The sequence below is a fragment of the Pungitius pungitius genome, chromosome 4 (assembly GCF_949316345.1).
Source record: "Pungitius pungitius chromosome 4, fPunPun2.1, whole genome shotgun sequence".
Classification (NCBI taxonomy): Eukaryota; Metazoa; Chordata; class Actinopteri; order Perciformes; family Gasterosteidae; genus Pungitius; species Pungitius pungitius.
This window is the reverse complement of record NC_084903.1, coordinates 11,711,097-11,727,656: the sequence shown is the minus strand read 5'-3', so window position 1 is coordinate 11,727,656 and position 16,560 is coordinate 11,711,097. Positions and strand designations below refer to the sequence as shown.

General features: G+C 41.2%; 1 protein-coding gene across 3 annotated transcripts in view; it reads right to left on the bottom strand.

Annotated features, from left to right (window-relative positions):
- syt7b (synaptotagmin VIIb) overlaps positions 1 to 16,560 on the bottom strand; it is an 80,003-nt gene that overhangs the window by 5,212 nt on the left and 58,231 nt on the right. For all 3 annotated transcript variants that reach the window (XM_037487934.2, XM_037487944.2, XM_037487952.2), the window contains 6 exons: positions 15,762 to 15,884; positions 5,065 to 5,188; positions 1,531 to 1,798; positions 1,249 to 1,418; positions 814 to 928; positions 437 to 636 (listed from right to left, as the gene is read on the bottom strand). In XM_037487934.2, coding sequence (XP_037343831.1) covers positions 437 to 636; positions 814 to 928; positions 1,249 to 1,418; positions 1,531 to 1,798; positions 5,065 to 5,188; positions 15,762 to 15,884 — 1,000 coding nt within the window. The remainder of the gene's footprint in view (positions 1 to 436; positions 637 to 813; positions 929 to 1,248; positions 1,419 to 1,530; positions 1,799 to 5,064; positions 5,189 to 15,761; positions 15,885 to 16,560) is intronic.

Below are 16,560 nucleotides of genomic sequence, written 5' to 3'. Positions count from 1 at the left end.
ATAGAGCATCTTTGGGATGTGGTGGAACGGGAGATTCGCATCATGGATGTGCAGCCGACAAATCTGCGGCAACTGTGTGATGCCATCATGTCAATATGGACCAAACTCCCTGAGGAATGCTTCCAGCACCTTGTTGAATCTATGCCACGAAGAATTGAGGCAGTTCTGAAGGCAAAAGGGGGTCCAACCCGTTACTAGCATGGGGTACCTAATAAAGTGGCCGGTGAGTGTATACTGTATATATATATATATATATACCATCAAGTGGTCAACACTTGGTCACTCTTTTATTTATTCACCATGACCCAAGGCGGGTCCACGTGTTCCAGCAGGGGTCAGCAGAGACTGCATCGGTGATCAGCTGCTGGCGGTCTGTCACAGGGTCAGGAGAACACAGAAGAAGAGAACAAATAAGGAAGAAGATAGAAGGAGATACCTTTCCAATGACATCATTGCGACTCAGTCTGTCCTTGTCCATCACGGTGATAATTATGGTGGTCTCCCTCAGCACGTGTGCAGGCACGTCAAAGGGGAAGGACTCGTTGAAAACAGGGTCCAGGCAGCGCTTCATCACCACCGTCTTCTTCTTCTCCACACGCTTGTCCTTGTGCATCAACCACACTTTTACGTAAGGGTCTAAGGAGAGGAAATGTGTGTTCATTAAGGTTTCAACATAGTCGAATGCCATGTTAGTTTATGTGCCGTCATGAATTTGATATCAAATAAGACAGTTTTCTTATTTTAATTTTGAAGCCAGCATAGATGTAGAAGGGCAAAAATAAAAGGACACAAGAGATGAAGGAGTATCTATACCAGAAGTGCCTCCAATGTCCATGGCTTTGAGGTTGCGGGCTTTGATGATGCTGACAGTGATGGTGTTAGCTGTGGGGTTGTAGCACAGAGACACCAGCAGATCCCCCCGACTCCCCTGGAGAAATTACACACCAACAGCAACATAGTTTACTTTTTTCATCTCCGTTTCCCATTGTTGTCCCTTCTGTTGCTGACTGTGTATTTCTCTTTCTTCCACTGGCTGGCCCTGTTGTCTGCATCTACCTTTCAGCATCTCCATATTCTCTTCCTTCTCCCACCAGCATGCAGCCACATTTCCCCTGAGAGTATCACGGCAGCCAGGAATGACATCACTGGTTATATTCCATCTCATCCTCTGTCTCCCCTCCTCCCTCTTCTCCCTGTTCCTCTTCCTCCTTCCTTCCCTCCCCCAGCCCCTTCGCTCGTCTTACTCACGCTGCCATCGCTACATGGTTTGAGCTCCTTCCAGAAAGTCTGCATGTTGGCCAGGTCCAGTTTGTTGAGGGGGACGGACACCTCTCCTATGGGGTCATTCCTGCTGAAACGGTCGTAGTCAAGAACCTGCAGGTATAGAGTCCTCTGGACCACCTTCTCGTAAGGGAACCCTAAGAAACAACACAGACGTGATACGTCACACATATAAAAGACAGCTAGAGAGTGCCTGCATGTACGGTGAATTGTTAATTCCATGTATTAGGAAAGCTTCCTCTGTCAAACCTTCAAACAGGAAGGTCTCATTCCAGTGGGGGTTCAGATTTTTCCTCTTGACTTTGGTCTCCAGCTTGTGCTTCTTGTCCGGCAGCAGGTAGAGTTTGACAAACGGATCAGATGTGCCGGAAAAGTCTTTAGCGGGCAAATCCTGCCCCTTGAGAATTTTAACAGTGAGGGTAGAGTCCTGAAAACTGTATCCAACGCTGAACTGAACACGACCCAGCTTCTCACACACTGGACCCTCGTGGTCATCTTCCTCCGAACCTGGAGATAACTAAAGAATAAACAGGAAAAAGAGGAAATGAATGCGATGTTCACTCCAGGTGTTTGATACATTTTAGCTACATGGAGCAGTATATACTGCTTTATTACTGGTGTACTACTCTATTTTGAACAAAAACCATTACAAGATCAGTGCTGCTCGTTTAGAGATAGACATAACAAATTGTAGAGTACCTACATCCTCAGAGGGGGAAAGAATCCTTTCTTACAAGGAACATCTGTCAGAGATTGCTCTTATGATGTCAAGTATTGTTTAATAATGAAGTAAACCAGGAGAGAAACGCTCAGTAGTTAATTCATTATCATCCATTATACAGCTAATTGAACAACACATTAAAAAACACCTATGATTATAACACTGTCCAATCAACAAAATCTCCAGTGAAGCAACAATACATCTGTCTGCAAGATGGCGTAAATATAATGATTATTCAAGTGTCTGAAACATTCATTTACTGCTCAATGTAGCGTAAACAACTAAGTTTTGATAATGCGTGCTAAAATGAGGTTCAGATAAGGTAATGAGGGAATGATTTGGCATAATGCACTCAAGGAAGATGTGCACATTTGCACAATTTCTCCGAGAGGGCCGTGGGATAGAGCTCCACAACAACACAACCAAGTGGACTCTTGGGTTTCCAAACACAACCCTCACGATCATCGCCTCTAAAATTGTCAACAGACACTGTTATAGCGTCAGAAGGAGTATTTATTGGAGGTTTGATTCATTAATTTGAGTTAGCTGATGGAACAAATGAAGCAACAGTGGAGGTTATAAGTGTAAACAAAATGGAAAACCATGTGAGTTGCAGTTCTCTCAGCCAGATTCAGAGTATGCTCACAAACAGACTAAACACTCCGGGGGCAATAATTCTGCACATCTACATTAAAAAATCAGCTCCCAAATGACTAACTAGCATAAGGTTTTGTCACATGACTGCCTTCTACTCTGCAATAAAGGCACAAATTGTCCACGGCTGTGTGGAGATGAGAGGCAGATTATCTGTTGGTAGACAGGCCCTCTGACTGATGGTGGCTTGGCCTGCAGGGAGGGGGAGAAATCCAGTTTAAAACGTGCTATCTGATGATGGAAGAGCTAGAGGCTTTACTCAAGGAGCAGTTCCAGAAATGTAATATCCAATTTTGTATTCTCCCACATATCTCTAATGGTGCTGCTCAGCCCCTTATTCTCCACGCTGAATATGATCACTTTTCATTGAGCAGTCCTACACCCAACAGCTGGCCTATATGGCTTTTCCCCATTTTCTATGTTGGGCTCTTTTTTTTACCAATCTTGACAATTCTTCAACACTCTCACAATTTAATTTTCTGAAAACACAAACATCTCAGGTGCAGTATGCTTACAAACATTGTCCATTGCTCCCCAGAAACTTCAAAAATGAGCGACAATCTTCATTTGCCTCCATAACAAGTGACATGGGCTCTGTAGTTTCTTTTGAGTCAACCCTACATAAGCTGTCCTACTGCTGAATATTAATGAATATAATATATACACAAAAAAGTTGTATTGATCAGCAGCCGAGACAAGTAACGTATGTTAAAAGTTGCTGTGTCAAACTGTTTTATGAACTTATTCAGCCTTTTTAAAAGATGAAAACATACATTCCTGACAGGCATCTTAAGGTTTTTGTTTTCTGTAAGAATAAAAGTGCCTGGAGCTGATCGCTACAGTGACTGTAAACTGGAGAAGTCAGAAAGAATCAAGGGGCAGAAAAACCCATTGCCGGTTTTAGTCTTTTCGTGAGCTTTGTTGAGGAATCCCAAATGAAAATCTCCAGCCTCGACAAATAAAGCACATTAAAGCCTCTGCAAACGTGTGGATGTTATGTTGACACAGACGCAGAGACACGTTCACACCGCCCTGTCGCGGGCCCTGAGAGCACATCAAAAAATGAAAGCAGCGTTGGAGAACATCTTGATAAGGACCATGTGGCACTGACAGGATCCCCACCTATCCTCCCCCGACCCCTATCACCTGAGAGGCTGGAGGGGGTTGGATGTATATATACTCCGACGTTCAACGCCATCTCCCTGCATCCCGTTCTCTTCAATTATAGCTTGATAAATATAAACTGTATATACTGCCACTGTTTTTTTTCTATTGCAGCGAAAGTAGTTCAAAAGTGACGGTCAGGTTTTTTCAGCATAAAAGGAGAGTTGTGTTATGTGTAGACGCCCCTGGTACTTCCCAGAATGAGTATTATCATTAAGCCAGGGTAAACTCCTCAAACACGCCCCATGACCGGCGTAATTACACACTACTGAGCCCATTTCTGTCACATTCTCACAGCACCCACCGCGTGTTCTTTAACAGCTAATTATTGAACCCCGCTGAAAAAGGCAGACGTCCCCTCTCAGAGCTTCGCTGAAAGGGAGATGAGCACTATATGTTTCAGTGAGATGAGATACTGCATGGCAATAACTAGCAGCGGTGCTCTACAGGTGGGTGAGCTGAGTGGGAGGAAGACAGTGCTTTCTGTGTGATGAAAGACTTGTGTGGAGGAAACACTTCTCGTAGGAATTTGCTCAATTGAACTGAAGTGTGTAGGCTGGCTTTCTTCTCCAGAACTGACAAAGTGTCTTATTTGCAGTAGGTGGCAGAAAAATAAATGTAAAAACTGCATGCAAAAAAACTTTGAAGGCAAACTATGGTTTATTTAAACGTATTGGCCCTCAATTCAATTATAAATTAAAACATTGTACTTACCAAAGTAACTACTGTGATCTGGCAGGCAAAGTTAAACCAGGGGTCATACATTTAGCAAACGCACTGACTTACTGCCTGTGATGATTGAGTTTTCTCCTCCCAATGGACAATCGGCAATAATTACATGTTTACCAATCACAGCGGTTAATTTAAAGAGTAAAATTAAATTATCCCTGACACAATTCAAACTACTAAAAATAGCCTGGACTTGTAAGACAATGGACTTGCAACACTAAAATCCAACTTATCACAAATTGATTGAGAATCAGCTGAAAGACTGACTCATCGTCCATTCCTTGTCACAAGTCCTGCATGTACCTTTCATCTTAGATCAAAAGAGATCATCATGAAGCACCACTCAAGTCCCTCTGCTGCCTCATTTATTATGATTTAAAAGGATTTGCTGACAGCAGTCCCTCTCGTCTTAGTATAGATGATCTCGGCAATACAGAAAGCACATCAAGAATAAGTTACTGTGGATTCAATAAAAAGTATCCCCCTGGGACTTCTGCATTGATATTGTGTGTTACCATGTGCATGTCGCTGGTGACGGAGTTGGCCAAGTCAGAAACAGAGGAGTTGCCATCGTGGCGCCGTCCGCTCTCGTCTGGGGTTTGACCCCTGGGACTGCTACCTGCTTTGTTACCCGCAGTCCTGTGAAAACAGGCACAAACACACACACAAACACACACACACATTTGCATAAACGTGCATAACTACCGGTACTTTTTCTCCGCGAACAAAAAAAGATCAAACCCCAATGGCAAGCCCAGTTTGATGGGCTGAACACTAGTGCCCGTCCACTCTAACACTCAAAGGGATGAGTAAAAGCAACACGGTTCAAAAATATATCAAATCTGCGGAGCAGAACGTATAATCACAAATACAATATGAAAATTGGAGAAAAAAAAGTTGTTTCCCCTGCTGTTTTCCCACTGTGCCTAGTCTCAATGTTAAGTTACTCAGAAAGGACTACTGCATTAACTTCATATTAACTATACAAAAGAAAGTGAATAAGCCTATTTTTTAAAACCATTTTATCAATATTCACGTTTTTCTTCATCAAGTGATTCAACCGTTTTATGATGTTCAAATATCCACATACTATGGCCTTGTAGAGCTGCCTTCCAAGGGATCAGAGGCTGTAAGTGTTCTCACTGCTGTGGTTTGCAAAACGTTTCAAGAAACAACTTCTTGATCAATCAGTATAATGAAGATTAAACATACATCAATGTATTTTCACCACCTGACACCTGACACACACAAAGTCTGTCAACAAAAACCAAATCCTTGAAAAATAAATGCAGGACAAAAAAGAAATTTGAAAATTGGTGAAGGATAAACATGACTACTGGATCATATTATGTAACAAAGTTGGTTTAGAGGGAAAAATACACAGTTCTGATTCCAGACTATGCGCATTGAGGAGGCTAACAAGCACTTATTGCTGTGAAAGAGACGACCCAAAAAGAACAAACAGAAAGAGTCAGAGAGACAGAGATAGTGAGCGAGGGAGCAGGCGAGCTGTAAAACACGAAGGCTCAAGCAGAAGTGCGATTATAAGAAACTATGGTCATCATGCCATGATGTGAATTGGAAATGCTTTTGAAGATGTATCTCTGCACAGAGGTTGATAAAAAGTGAAGGAGTGGATTTGCGATTGTTAAGATTGAAAGGATTAGTGAAATGAACAAAGGGGGTAACAGACAACTTATTGTGAGACACACGACAACTCGCACATGAGATGAGAGGGAAATCGAAGGAAGGAAAAGAAACAGAACTTTTGGGGTAAAGAGTCAGATGAGCTAAATTAGAGGAAAGGAAGCAAAAAAAAACAAGTTACATGAGCAGGAAAAATCGAAGGAGTGAGCGTATATCATGTATAAGCTGATAAAGAAAACTGAGACATTACTTCTCTAACAGGCCAAACATATCTATGCAGAGAGAACTGAAAATGACCAATTTTGACTTTTAGCAACCCTAGCACATGAGGGAACAATGTGTTATCTTAAAATGATTACTTAACACCTGGTCTCCCTGTTCCATTGAGTTTTCCTCCTTATCTACCGAGGAGCTATCTTTAAAGACAGTACTGTTTTACCCATTTTGGCCATATATCATGAAAATTGTGCATGCACAAACTTTTTAGAGAAAAAATCTTTGTTCCAGGCAGCAGGCATGAACCACATATGAGAAATGAAATAGGTTTGTTGTCATCATCCTATGTTAAATCTTTGTTATTTTGTGCATCTGATTGTGCTATGATTAGATTTTACTGCACGGATGCTTTTGTTATTTATTTATTTAATTATTTAATTATTTCCAAAGAGGATCTTAAACCCATTGATTTATAATAAGACAAATATCATCTTATGGTGCTTCTGGGAATTTGGGCTGTGATCAACTGGTTTAAAGGCTAGAACAAAGAGTATTTCTGACCATTGTGTAATACATTAACAGAGGAAAATATGATTTATTTTCTAAATGTGCTGAAAGATTCTCAGATGGTTGTACTTTTCTGAAAGGAAATGTAAGATTTGAATGAAAATCTGAACATCTAATAATACAATCAGATCTTGATGAAGTTTTTTTGTTCAATACACAGCTTCTGTCTCATGTGAACATTTCATGGACTCGTCGGTCTCAACTGCATGTTTAACCGACAGAAGATAAAGCGCTAATATGAAGCAGCCACATAAAACCACATTATGTATTGTTATAAGTTGTATTTGTCTTGTGTAACACCGATGACATTTATGTGTTTTCTGTTGAGAGGGGTAATGAGTTCATAAGAGGAAGCAGGTGCAGTGGTTTGAAGAAATGGTTGCAATATGTTTCATGATTTATTTAGCATTTTATCTTACTTTCTTACTGACTTTCTCTGTACATTGTGGATCTTATTGCAGGTGTATAAATGCAATTATTTTTCTTGCTTGCATGATCTGCATTATACAAAGACAAAGGTCTCAGGTTACAATATGTTGTTATGATATTCTTTCCCGTTTTCCCACATAGGAGCTCCTTCTTTTATTCTTAGACACAGACATTTTTAATAGAGATAATCAGTATTATAACACACTTGTTGCTTCAAATCTCAAAAAAAAAAAAACATCTCTCCTGGAGGGTTTTGTTTTGAGCAAATAGTGTCGTCTGCCTGTTCTAGTCATCAAAGATGAACATGAAAGGCAAATAAAGACCTGCTGCTGCACAGTGTCCTCAAATCAAGACCGTTGACCCGGCAACTTCCTACGGGACATTGAGCAATTAGGTGAGGTACTGAGGTGAGTCCATCCATGGGTGTAAATATACATATTTACTCACTGTCAAACACAGAATGCATGGGAATGTTGTTTCATAATGTCTCAACCAGATATAATAACATTTCAAATTTAGTTTGATCACTTTGCAGAAATATTTGTTTGTGACACTAAGGAATTGTTGGTTGCCACCAAAAACATGTGAATAAGCAGTGAATTTTTATTTTCACTGTCCAAACTAGACATAAAGTCAATATATTTAGAATTATTAGTAAACAACAAAACTGTGCATTCCTCATAACGCACTGGAGGACATATGAAAAAACAAAATATCTTCAGCTGTGAGTTGCGTCTTTCTGCCTGCTGGTGACTATCTTGTCAGTTACATAATTCATTCTTTAGAGGTTGTTGTAACCATGACTACTGTAATGTGTTCTCCCAATTTAGGCTGTATTCACTACCATCATGGGTTTTGCACAGGGTCGCAGTAACCATGGTAACAGGAGGCTTTCAAAGGGGGCAGTAAAAATCCAAGGAATCCCACAGAGAGGGGCATATTATAAAAATAGCTAAATGCCACGGGGCAAAGGGACCACACATTTAAAAAGCCTTTGAAACACACTCCTGGAACACACTCTTCCCTCATGTCAAAAATAGATGATTTACAAAAGCCACACAAAGTCCCGAAGAAGCTCCAGCCTTAATACTCGGAACAATAGTTACGATTTGTCAATTTATCAATTTATTCAAAATGTATTTAGTAGTTCTGTCCCTCTCGTGTCCCTGGGTTAACTTCACTTCCTACCCTGGTGTTTTCTGCGGTGAGTGATTGTCTGCCGTGTCCCTGGATTGTTTCCTCCTGTGTCACTTGCACCTTCCCAGTGTATCTAAACCATGTGTGTCCCTTGTCTCATGTCGGTTCATTGACTCTCTAGGGGTCTTTGTTGGTGAGTTGTCTGGTCCCTGTGTATCCCTGCGTCCTTCTGTTGGAAATAAATTACGTTTGGCTTGGCAAGTCCTGATCCCCGGCTGGACTAATCCCTGACAGAAACCAGCTCTAATATTACTCTGCACCTCTTGTTTTGATATAGATATCCCTGAACCATCACGTTGATCTAACATTGAAATAAATAAATAACTAGGGAGGTTTTCCAGGCATAGGCCAGCTGGGAAGAGGCCTTGGGGAAGACCCAGGACCAGTTTGAGAGATGAGATCTCCACACTGCCTGGTGCTGTAGCCCAACTTTGATGCAGGTAGGTCATGTAAGTAACTTTGGGGGAAGGGACTGCATAAGCAAAACAAGAGGAAAAGGGTAGTAGCAATTAATATGATTGAATCCTGAATTGAATCAATGTGTTTGTGTTTTTACACGTGTCAGAACCAAATGTCTGCATTATCATAGCTGGGACACAATACACTCTAGCTGCCATCTGTTTGCATCGGATTGGCAGTTAACTATCTCTGCACATATAAAAAAGGACGCAAATGTGTGTGTTTTTATAATTGGGAACAAATAACATCACATGCAACTAGCACACACATCTAAAGGTAACACAGGGATGATAAAGAGGTGTGGGCAAACATACTATACCCATTTAAAAAAATTAAAAAGTGCCCAAAAGGAGTAGATTTATAATCCGTGCTGACAGAGGAGCGTGCTGTGACATCATCTCGTCACAAATCCAGTCAACACCCTCGGGAATGGGCGGATCGGGAAAAAAGAAGATAGTGGAAATGCAACAAGAGAAAGAAAGAGAAATAAACTGCCACGAGAAAAATAAATGCAATGAAATAAAGCGTGGAGGTGAGATTGAGTGAGAAGGCATAGCTGGAGAGAGGCAATGATGGAGAGATGAGGAGACAACGTCTTATTGAGAAACAAACAATGAGCGCTGGGGAGGAGAGAGAGGAAATTGATGAGGGGATGTGGATACTAATGGGAAGCAGAGGGGGAGTGAGGGAGAGTGGATGGACGGGTGAGAAGATGAGGGATGAGGTTTACCAGAAGGGCCTGGATAGGAAGTGTGTCTCCATAAACATTTCTGTATCTGGGTCTTGCTGATCATACACTAGCCCTGGGAGACATGAAACACAATATAGGTCCCACGTCCCATGATGGATGAGGCACAGGCACCAATGTCGGCCCACTCGGCGCTCCCCACCAACAGGGACAAATCACCTGGCCACCGCCCTCCTCAACACCCAGGCTAATACAACTAATGGAGCCCTCTACAGGGTCCGACAGGCTTCATGCTCTTCAAAAAGACTTCTGCCGGCTTATTCTCGGGATTTACCTACATGGGAGTGGCTGTTTTTTGTTGTTGTTGTAAATAACGCATTCCGGGTATAAATAACTTGTGGTGATTGCCCACCTGCTTCAGGTTAGAGAAGAAAGAAATGAAATGGGTTAAATGACTTCAGCAACACAGTTTTTCATTTTTTATTCCACTACTCACTGTCAACTCCGTTGTGACGCCCCCCCTCACTTTCCTTTCACGGGGTCTCTTAAATCAGCTCCCGGCTCGTAGCCCCAAGCAGGAACCAGGGGAATGGTGAATGAGCTCCACACTGAGATGTGACACTTTTTTTTTAAAAACAGCCTCGTTTGTGCTGACCTACATCGCTTTTTCTTTCTAATCATCTTTCCTCCCGGGCCACTTCAGGCGGCCATGGGGATCACTGGCCGGCCCGCTGAGTCACTGGGAGGCCGGACTGTGATTGCTAGCTCAGACACACAATGGAAAGAGTTGGATATGTCGGCTGATAAAAGGTGGCAACAATTTCTTGCTTGATTAATACTGTACAGCCTGGTGTTCTGCAACTCAGCGAGTGCAGGCTGGCGTTATACCTCCACCGAAATTAGAGCTCTGATTCCCACTGAGTCTCGACCACGCGACATACCGGGAGCATGTAAAGGACTATTGATCAGCATTTAATTGAGAACATTTCATAACCATTTAAAAGTTATCACAGAAATTGAGCACACGCGGGGGATTAGCAGGGATGCGACATTTCCACGAGCACCCTGTGGGTCGCGGCGGCTTTATCAGCAGTTCGAAGAGGCGGCCAATAGCTAGCCAGTGAGACACAACAGAGAGACACCCATCATTCAGAAAAATGCACGCGCAAACCGGCCCGGTTACAAAGAGGAACTAGAGTGAGAGTGAAGCTACAATTGGATGAGATGCTGCGGGACCCAATGCTGTTTACATGCATCCTGTTCGAGGGTTTCCTAACTACATCCTCAAACTGTCACGTTATTGGACGATAAAGTACAGCCTCTCGTACCCTATTGCTTTATCACACAATCACGTTACATTACTGCACTACATCTCACTGCGCTCGGAATTCTGATAAGAGGTCATTCACTTCATTTTTATCTAATCAAATTGTTCACTTCCTGCCTTGTCCTGTCTTCCCCTGTGATTGTCTGCCGTGCCTGATCGTTTCCACCTGTGTCCAATCACCTGCACCTCCCCTGTGTATTTAAGCCTTGTGAGTCTCTTGTCTTGTGTGGCGTCATTATATGTCATTTCATGTCATTATATGTCATTTCATGTCATGTCCCTTTGGAGACTAAAAAACTTTGATATCTAACTTTGATATGTAACACTTCAGCTGTGAAACCCTGTGCATCGTAGCACATTACGCCTTACAAATGACAAATTTCAAACTCATCATTCTTCTCTGGATCACACGGTTAAATGGACTTCCTCACAGTCAGGACGAAATAGCTATCACATGTCATTCATTCATCACTCTTCTATCATCTAAATCAAGGAATCGCATCATCCAGTAACTACGTAACATTAGATGTCCCTCATGTAAGTAATGTTGGCAGAACTCGGAGTTCTAAGATGGAGTAGCCCATTCCCTTTGGAGACTAAAAAACCTTGATGTCTAATGTCTTTTTTGTGATCATTGAAATTGTTGAAATTCTTTTCACCATCTCTACTAATTGTATTCTTAGTATTTCTACTTCTCAGATCTATTTTGAAAAAGATCTTAATCTCTGAACAAAGATGAACACAATTTTCTTTGTGTCAGACGGCTAAAATGAAAAACTAGATTTTCAGGCATTAAACCAAAACAATGATCTGAAAGACAGCTGCTCGGTAGAGTCAAGGGAAATCGGTAATGTAATGTAATCTATTCAGCCAAGATACAACAAAAACTCTGCAGAAGGGATACATTTGATTGTATCAGAAGTGCTTAAACCAGAAATAGAGTATGTTGTTGAGTGTTGACAATTTGTATGAGTTCATTTTTTTGACGCATAGTTCTGTATAAATATGGTTTGAAAACAGTGTTTCAAGCTTACTCTTCATTCTTACTTCTTAGATTCTGTGAGATTCCAGCTTCTATCCAGCATACATTTGTGGTGGTTTTATGGTGTTTCTCATTGAAAAATGATGAATGGTCAATCACACTCACAGCCCTTGTATTGTATTATACCACAACAGGACTTTCAACAATTGAAAATTGTTGAAAATATAACACTTTTCTCAGCATCAGTGATTTATTATAGAACGACATGGTTATTAGCTATGTGACGGTTCCCTTCTGTGTTACGTGTGTGTGTCACTGGCGACAGGTCAAAAGCTCCGCCTTCCTGGCAATGAAGCCGCTGATCACTCTGCGTCTCGTCGGAAGCCATCGGTTGTCGATTGTCCTGCCGAGATCTAACTATTACTAAAGAATAACTTTTGATTGACTTTCCGCATCGCTGATTTTAGGTCATGAGCCAGGTCGTGACAATCTATGATAGCTACAAATGTATAAATATGTCATTATACTGTAGACCTCCTCAGTGGTCTGTAATGGTCCCATCAATAAAACATGTGTGGACACAATATATTCTTGGTTAATATCGAATTGAAGCAGACTTTAAAATTCTCCATTTCCGAAAGCATTGCATATCTCAGAGCTTTTACAAAGTCTGTGTTCAGAGTGGAGGTTTTTGGATTTGTTGATATTTATTTACCTATTGCCTCTCTGTGTGTGGTGGATCTCTGAGCTCGTTAAGATTCAGCACTGCCGTGCAGCAGCGGCTCCCGAGCTTCCATCGTAGTTATCTGCAGGTGGGTGATTATGTCCAGTCCACTGCGGGGCTTTGACCGGCCTACCACAGGGACCCAAACTGACTTACATAACACGACACACATAGGAGATTAGACGACCTTTCACTTAGCGCACAGACAGAAAACACTGGCTTTGTCTGTAGATAAAAGATCAGCGAGAAACCTAATGTGTCCTTTGACAGTAATATAATTAACTGTAATCACAGCTGCATTGGTATCTCCTGGGATTTCTGCTCTAAGCTGTAATAAGTATACAAGAGAGCTTCTGTAGACAGCAGCTTGGACTATTTCTTCATCCCAAAACACAGATTAGTGTTTAACTTTTTGCACACACCAACACACTGATGATAACGAACTCAGTAAATTTGTTTAGGGATGATTTTACTCAGCAATCTGCATGTGATTTCAGCTTGACTAAAACAGGACCTTTCGCAATTACACAAAACAAAACAAAAGGGTTTTTTTCCCCTATTTTTCTCCAGTTGAAATTAGATATCTCAGACTTTTTCTACACAAAAGGCTTATTTCTTTAAAACTTTGTCAGTGAGTAATAAAATAATCCATCCTCCAACAGATGTGATAATAAAGTTGCTGATTAAACATCATCGTCAGTATACAGTTGTGTCTTTAGGTTGGTTACAACACAAGGCCAGTCCAACGTTTATCCCCAAGAAGAAAATACATTTGTTTGGATTGCACATGACAAGGACTCAAGGAACTTATTTATTTGTCGCATACATTTGTAAGTGTCTGGTATGACAACTATTTACAAGTAAGTGTTTGGTGAGCATATAAATTAAAGAATTACAAATTAGAGCAAATAGAACGCTGTTGTGTTAATGTGTTAAAATCTTTGTTCATTTTATTTCAAATTTAGGTTGGAAATGAGTTACAGGCTGTGAAAATAGATCTTTAAAAAGCATTAAGTGCACGCCACTACAGTGTCTCCCTGCATATCAACAGAGTATTTACTGGGTAAAGGTACAATATATAATAAAGCAAGTTTAGGTATTATATAAATACTGAGATAGTATTTTAATGCTTAATCCACGGAGAAATACTCACAGCCCATATTTAGAAACGGGGGACTTCCGAAAGGTTTGGATGTCACAACTACAGAGTCAACGGTGGAGGTGCCACTCACTATGTAGTTGACACACATGGTGAGCCTGCGGCAGCGGCACTGTGATGATGGTTACAGCTCAGCTGCAAAACACAGGGAACTGGAACTGTTGTTTTTTTTAGGTCGGAGAGTCATGTGCTATAGCTGAGCTTGTCAGACGGATGTTTACAAGTGTGCCCTTAAAAATGAGCATTTTATGTGGCCTTCAGTGCAGCTTTCATTATATATGAGTAAACCTCTAAAAGCAAGAGTTCCACTTGCTCCGTTTGTTCAACGTCCATATTTAGACTGAACGTAATACAAAGCACACAGAGGTTTTCATCCAATCATGTCGCATATCAGATTTGGTGGATGCTGCAAGCTTATTTTGATTTCATTAATAAACCAACATAATCCCAAACCTCTAGGGGAATGTCTTTTTTAATTTGACAACACAATTCTCTAGAAATCTGAGAGCAATAGTGTCCCACTAGCTGTGTCTCACTTTCACTGTCGGACAGCGACTCGTCTCGTCACATATATTCTTGGCCTGTTACATCGTTTTCAGTCTGCTTGGCTCCATGAAAACTGTCTAGAGCAGCAGACGGGTCCAGAGAGCTTAGCGCGTGACTAAGAACACACTCTAGATGAGAGAGACGTACAGAGATGATGATGGAGAGGTCTTCTTAATTGTGGAAGGACACTTGGAGCGTCTACCCTGACGGGTAGACCCTTGCCGTTGCATGTTGACAGACCTTCATGCATGAGAGGGACAAGAGGTTGGTGGTCATTATCCTCTGAATGACCCCTATTTTAAATAAAATGTTCCTTTCTTCCGGAACAGACTGCTGTTTCTTTCTCAACCCCCCGAAAATCTACGATGACCTAGTTATAACACGGATGCACTGCGGAGAGGTTTTCAAAAAACTTGTTATGTAGGACTACACCCTGGCTCATCCCCAGACTACTAGTGTGAAAACAGCGGGTTAAGCACTTTATCCCTCAAACACTCTGATATGATAAGAGGGCAGCCGGTTTAGTCCTTTGTTCACCAGCTGAGAGATTGTGTTAGTCTCTGACAGCTGCTTTGAGATCACTGGGAGATGGGAGGTTAGCATATTTTTAGACGAGTGTTTCATGTGAGGAACCTCACTACTAAATAATGAGGGTGCGCTTCTCCTGTGTCTGAGACTCACAGAATCAAACTGTGAAGCGCTGCAGATAAGCCTTTCAAAAGGTCTGGATGAAGAACACAGACAGAGGACATGAACAAAGGAACAAGTGGACCTAAGATGTGTTGGACATGAAGCTGAATGTGTAAGCTGTACAGAAAAACATGTGATTATTAGTGGCAAAAACTAATCAAGCTGCGTCAAGCAGAAAACCAAAACTTGTGTCTTGTTTTAATGGCCTGAAGTCCAGTTTGCAAATAATTACATCTACACAAGATCAGACCTATATTTATATTATATTTATAAGTAGAGAAGAATTTGAAAAATAAATACAATTTTAGGGAAATATGGAGGCTATTTCTAAAGTCCAGGCTACACCTGGCTATATAAATAATATATATATATCAGTCAAAAGTGATGATGATGAAATGTTTGATCTTTGATATCAGTATACACCAGTAAACGAACACAATAATAATAGGAAAATAATATGAAACAATCCAGCAAACACTTGTAAATCACATGTCATGACATCATTGCATACCTCTTCACTATATGAAAAACAACAACATCATCTACCTGCCTAACTGTCAACTCTCTCTTTCTCTCGTTACCTCTTTTCTGGTGTGGTTTCGTTTTCTTTGCTTGCTGGCGCTTCCTGCAGATCTGGCAGGTTGGCAAAGTCATCCTGTTCAGCCATCCCGATAGCTAGAGACAGAACAACCATCTTCCCCTCACTGGACACACAGACAAACAAGACGTCACGAGACCACACAGGTGTGTAGGCAAATCAGCACAGACACACACGGAAACAAACAGGCAGTGACAGACACACATTCATTTCACGGATAAAGAGAGAGTGGGAGGAAGGCAGTAGGCTGTGGTGAGGACGTGATTTCATTTGAGCAAACACTCAGTCCATACCTAACACTGCAGGGCATCTCAACTGCAGCTGTTGTCTACAGAGTTCATTTAAATTACAATTCAGAACTTCATTGATACTTGACTAACCCTTTATTGCATGCATGGCTTGCCGTTGTGTATTCTATTATATTCTACACTCATACCGATACTTTAGTGTTTTAACACTGATGTGATGCTGTGTGCGCTTTAATGAAGTAACCCATGCTTGACTAATGTAAATTTGTTTATTGCATAGTACCGTGTCTAATTGAAACACAGTGGATGATACTGCTGGGACAACATGTGCTTTCTGACCCTTCGGAAAAAAGTAGCATTTTTTATGAGGTTTTTCAAGACATCAGTGAACAGTGTGTCTTCATACAAGAAATAATTTCTCAGGAGTATTTTTTATTGCAGGTACATTGTGTTCAGGCAGAAATGAGTATCATTAGCAGGCTTAGAACCACTAATGCCTCCATCGGCATTATCATCCTTTGTTATCTGTATCCT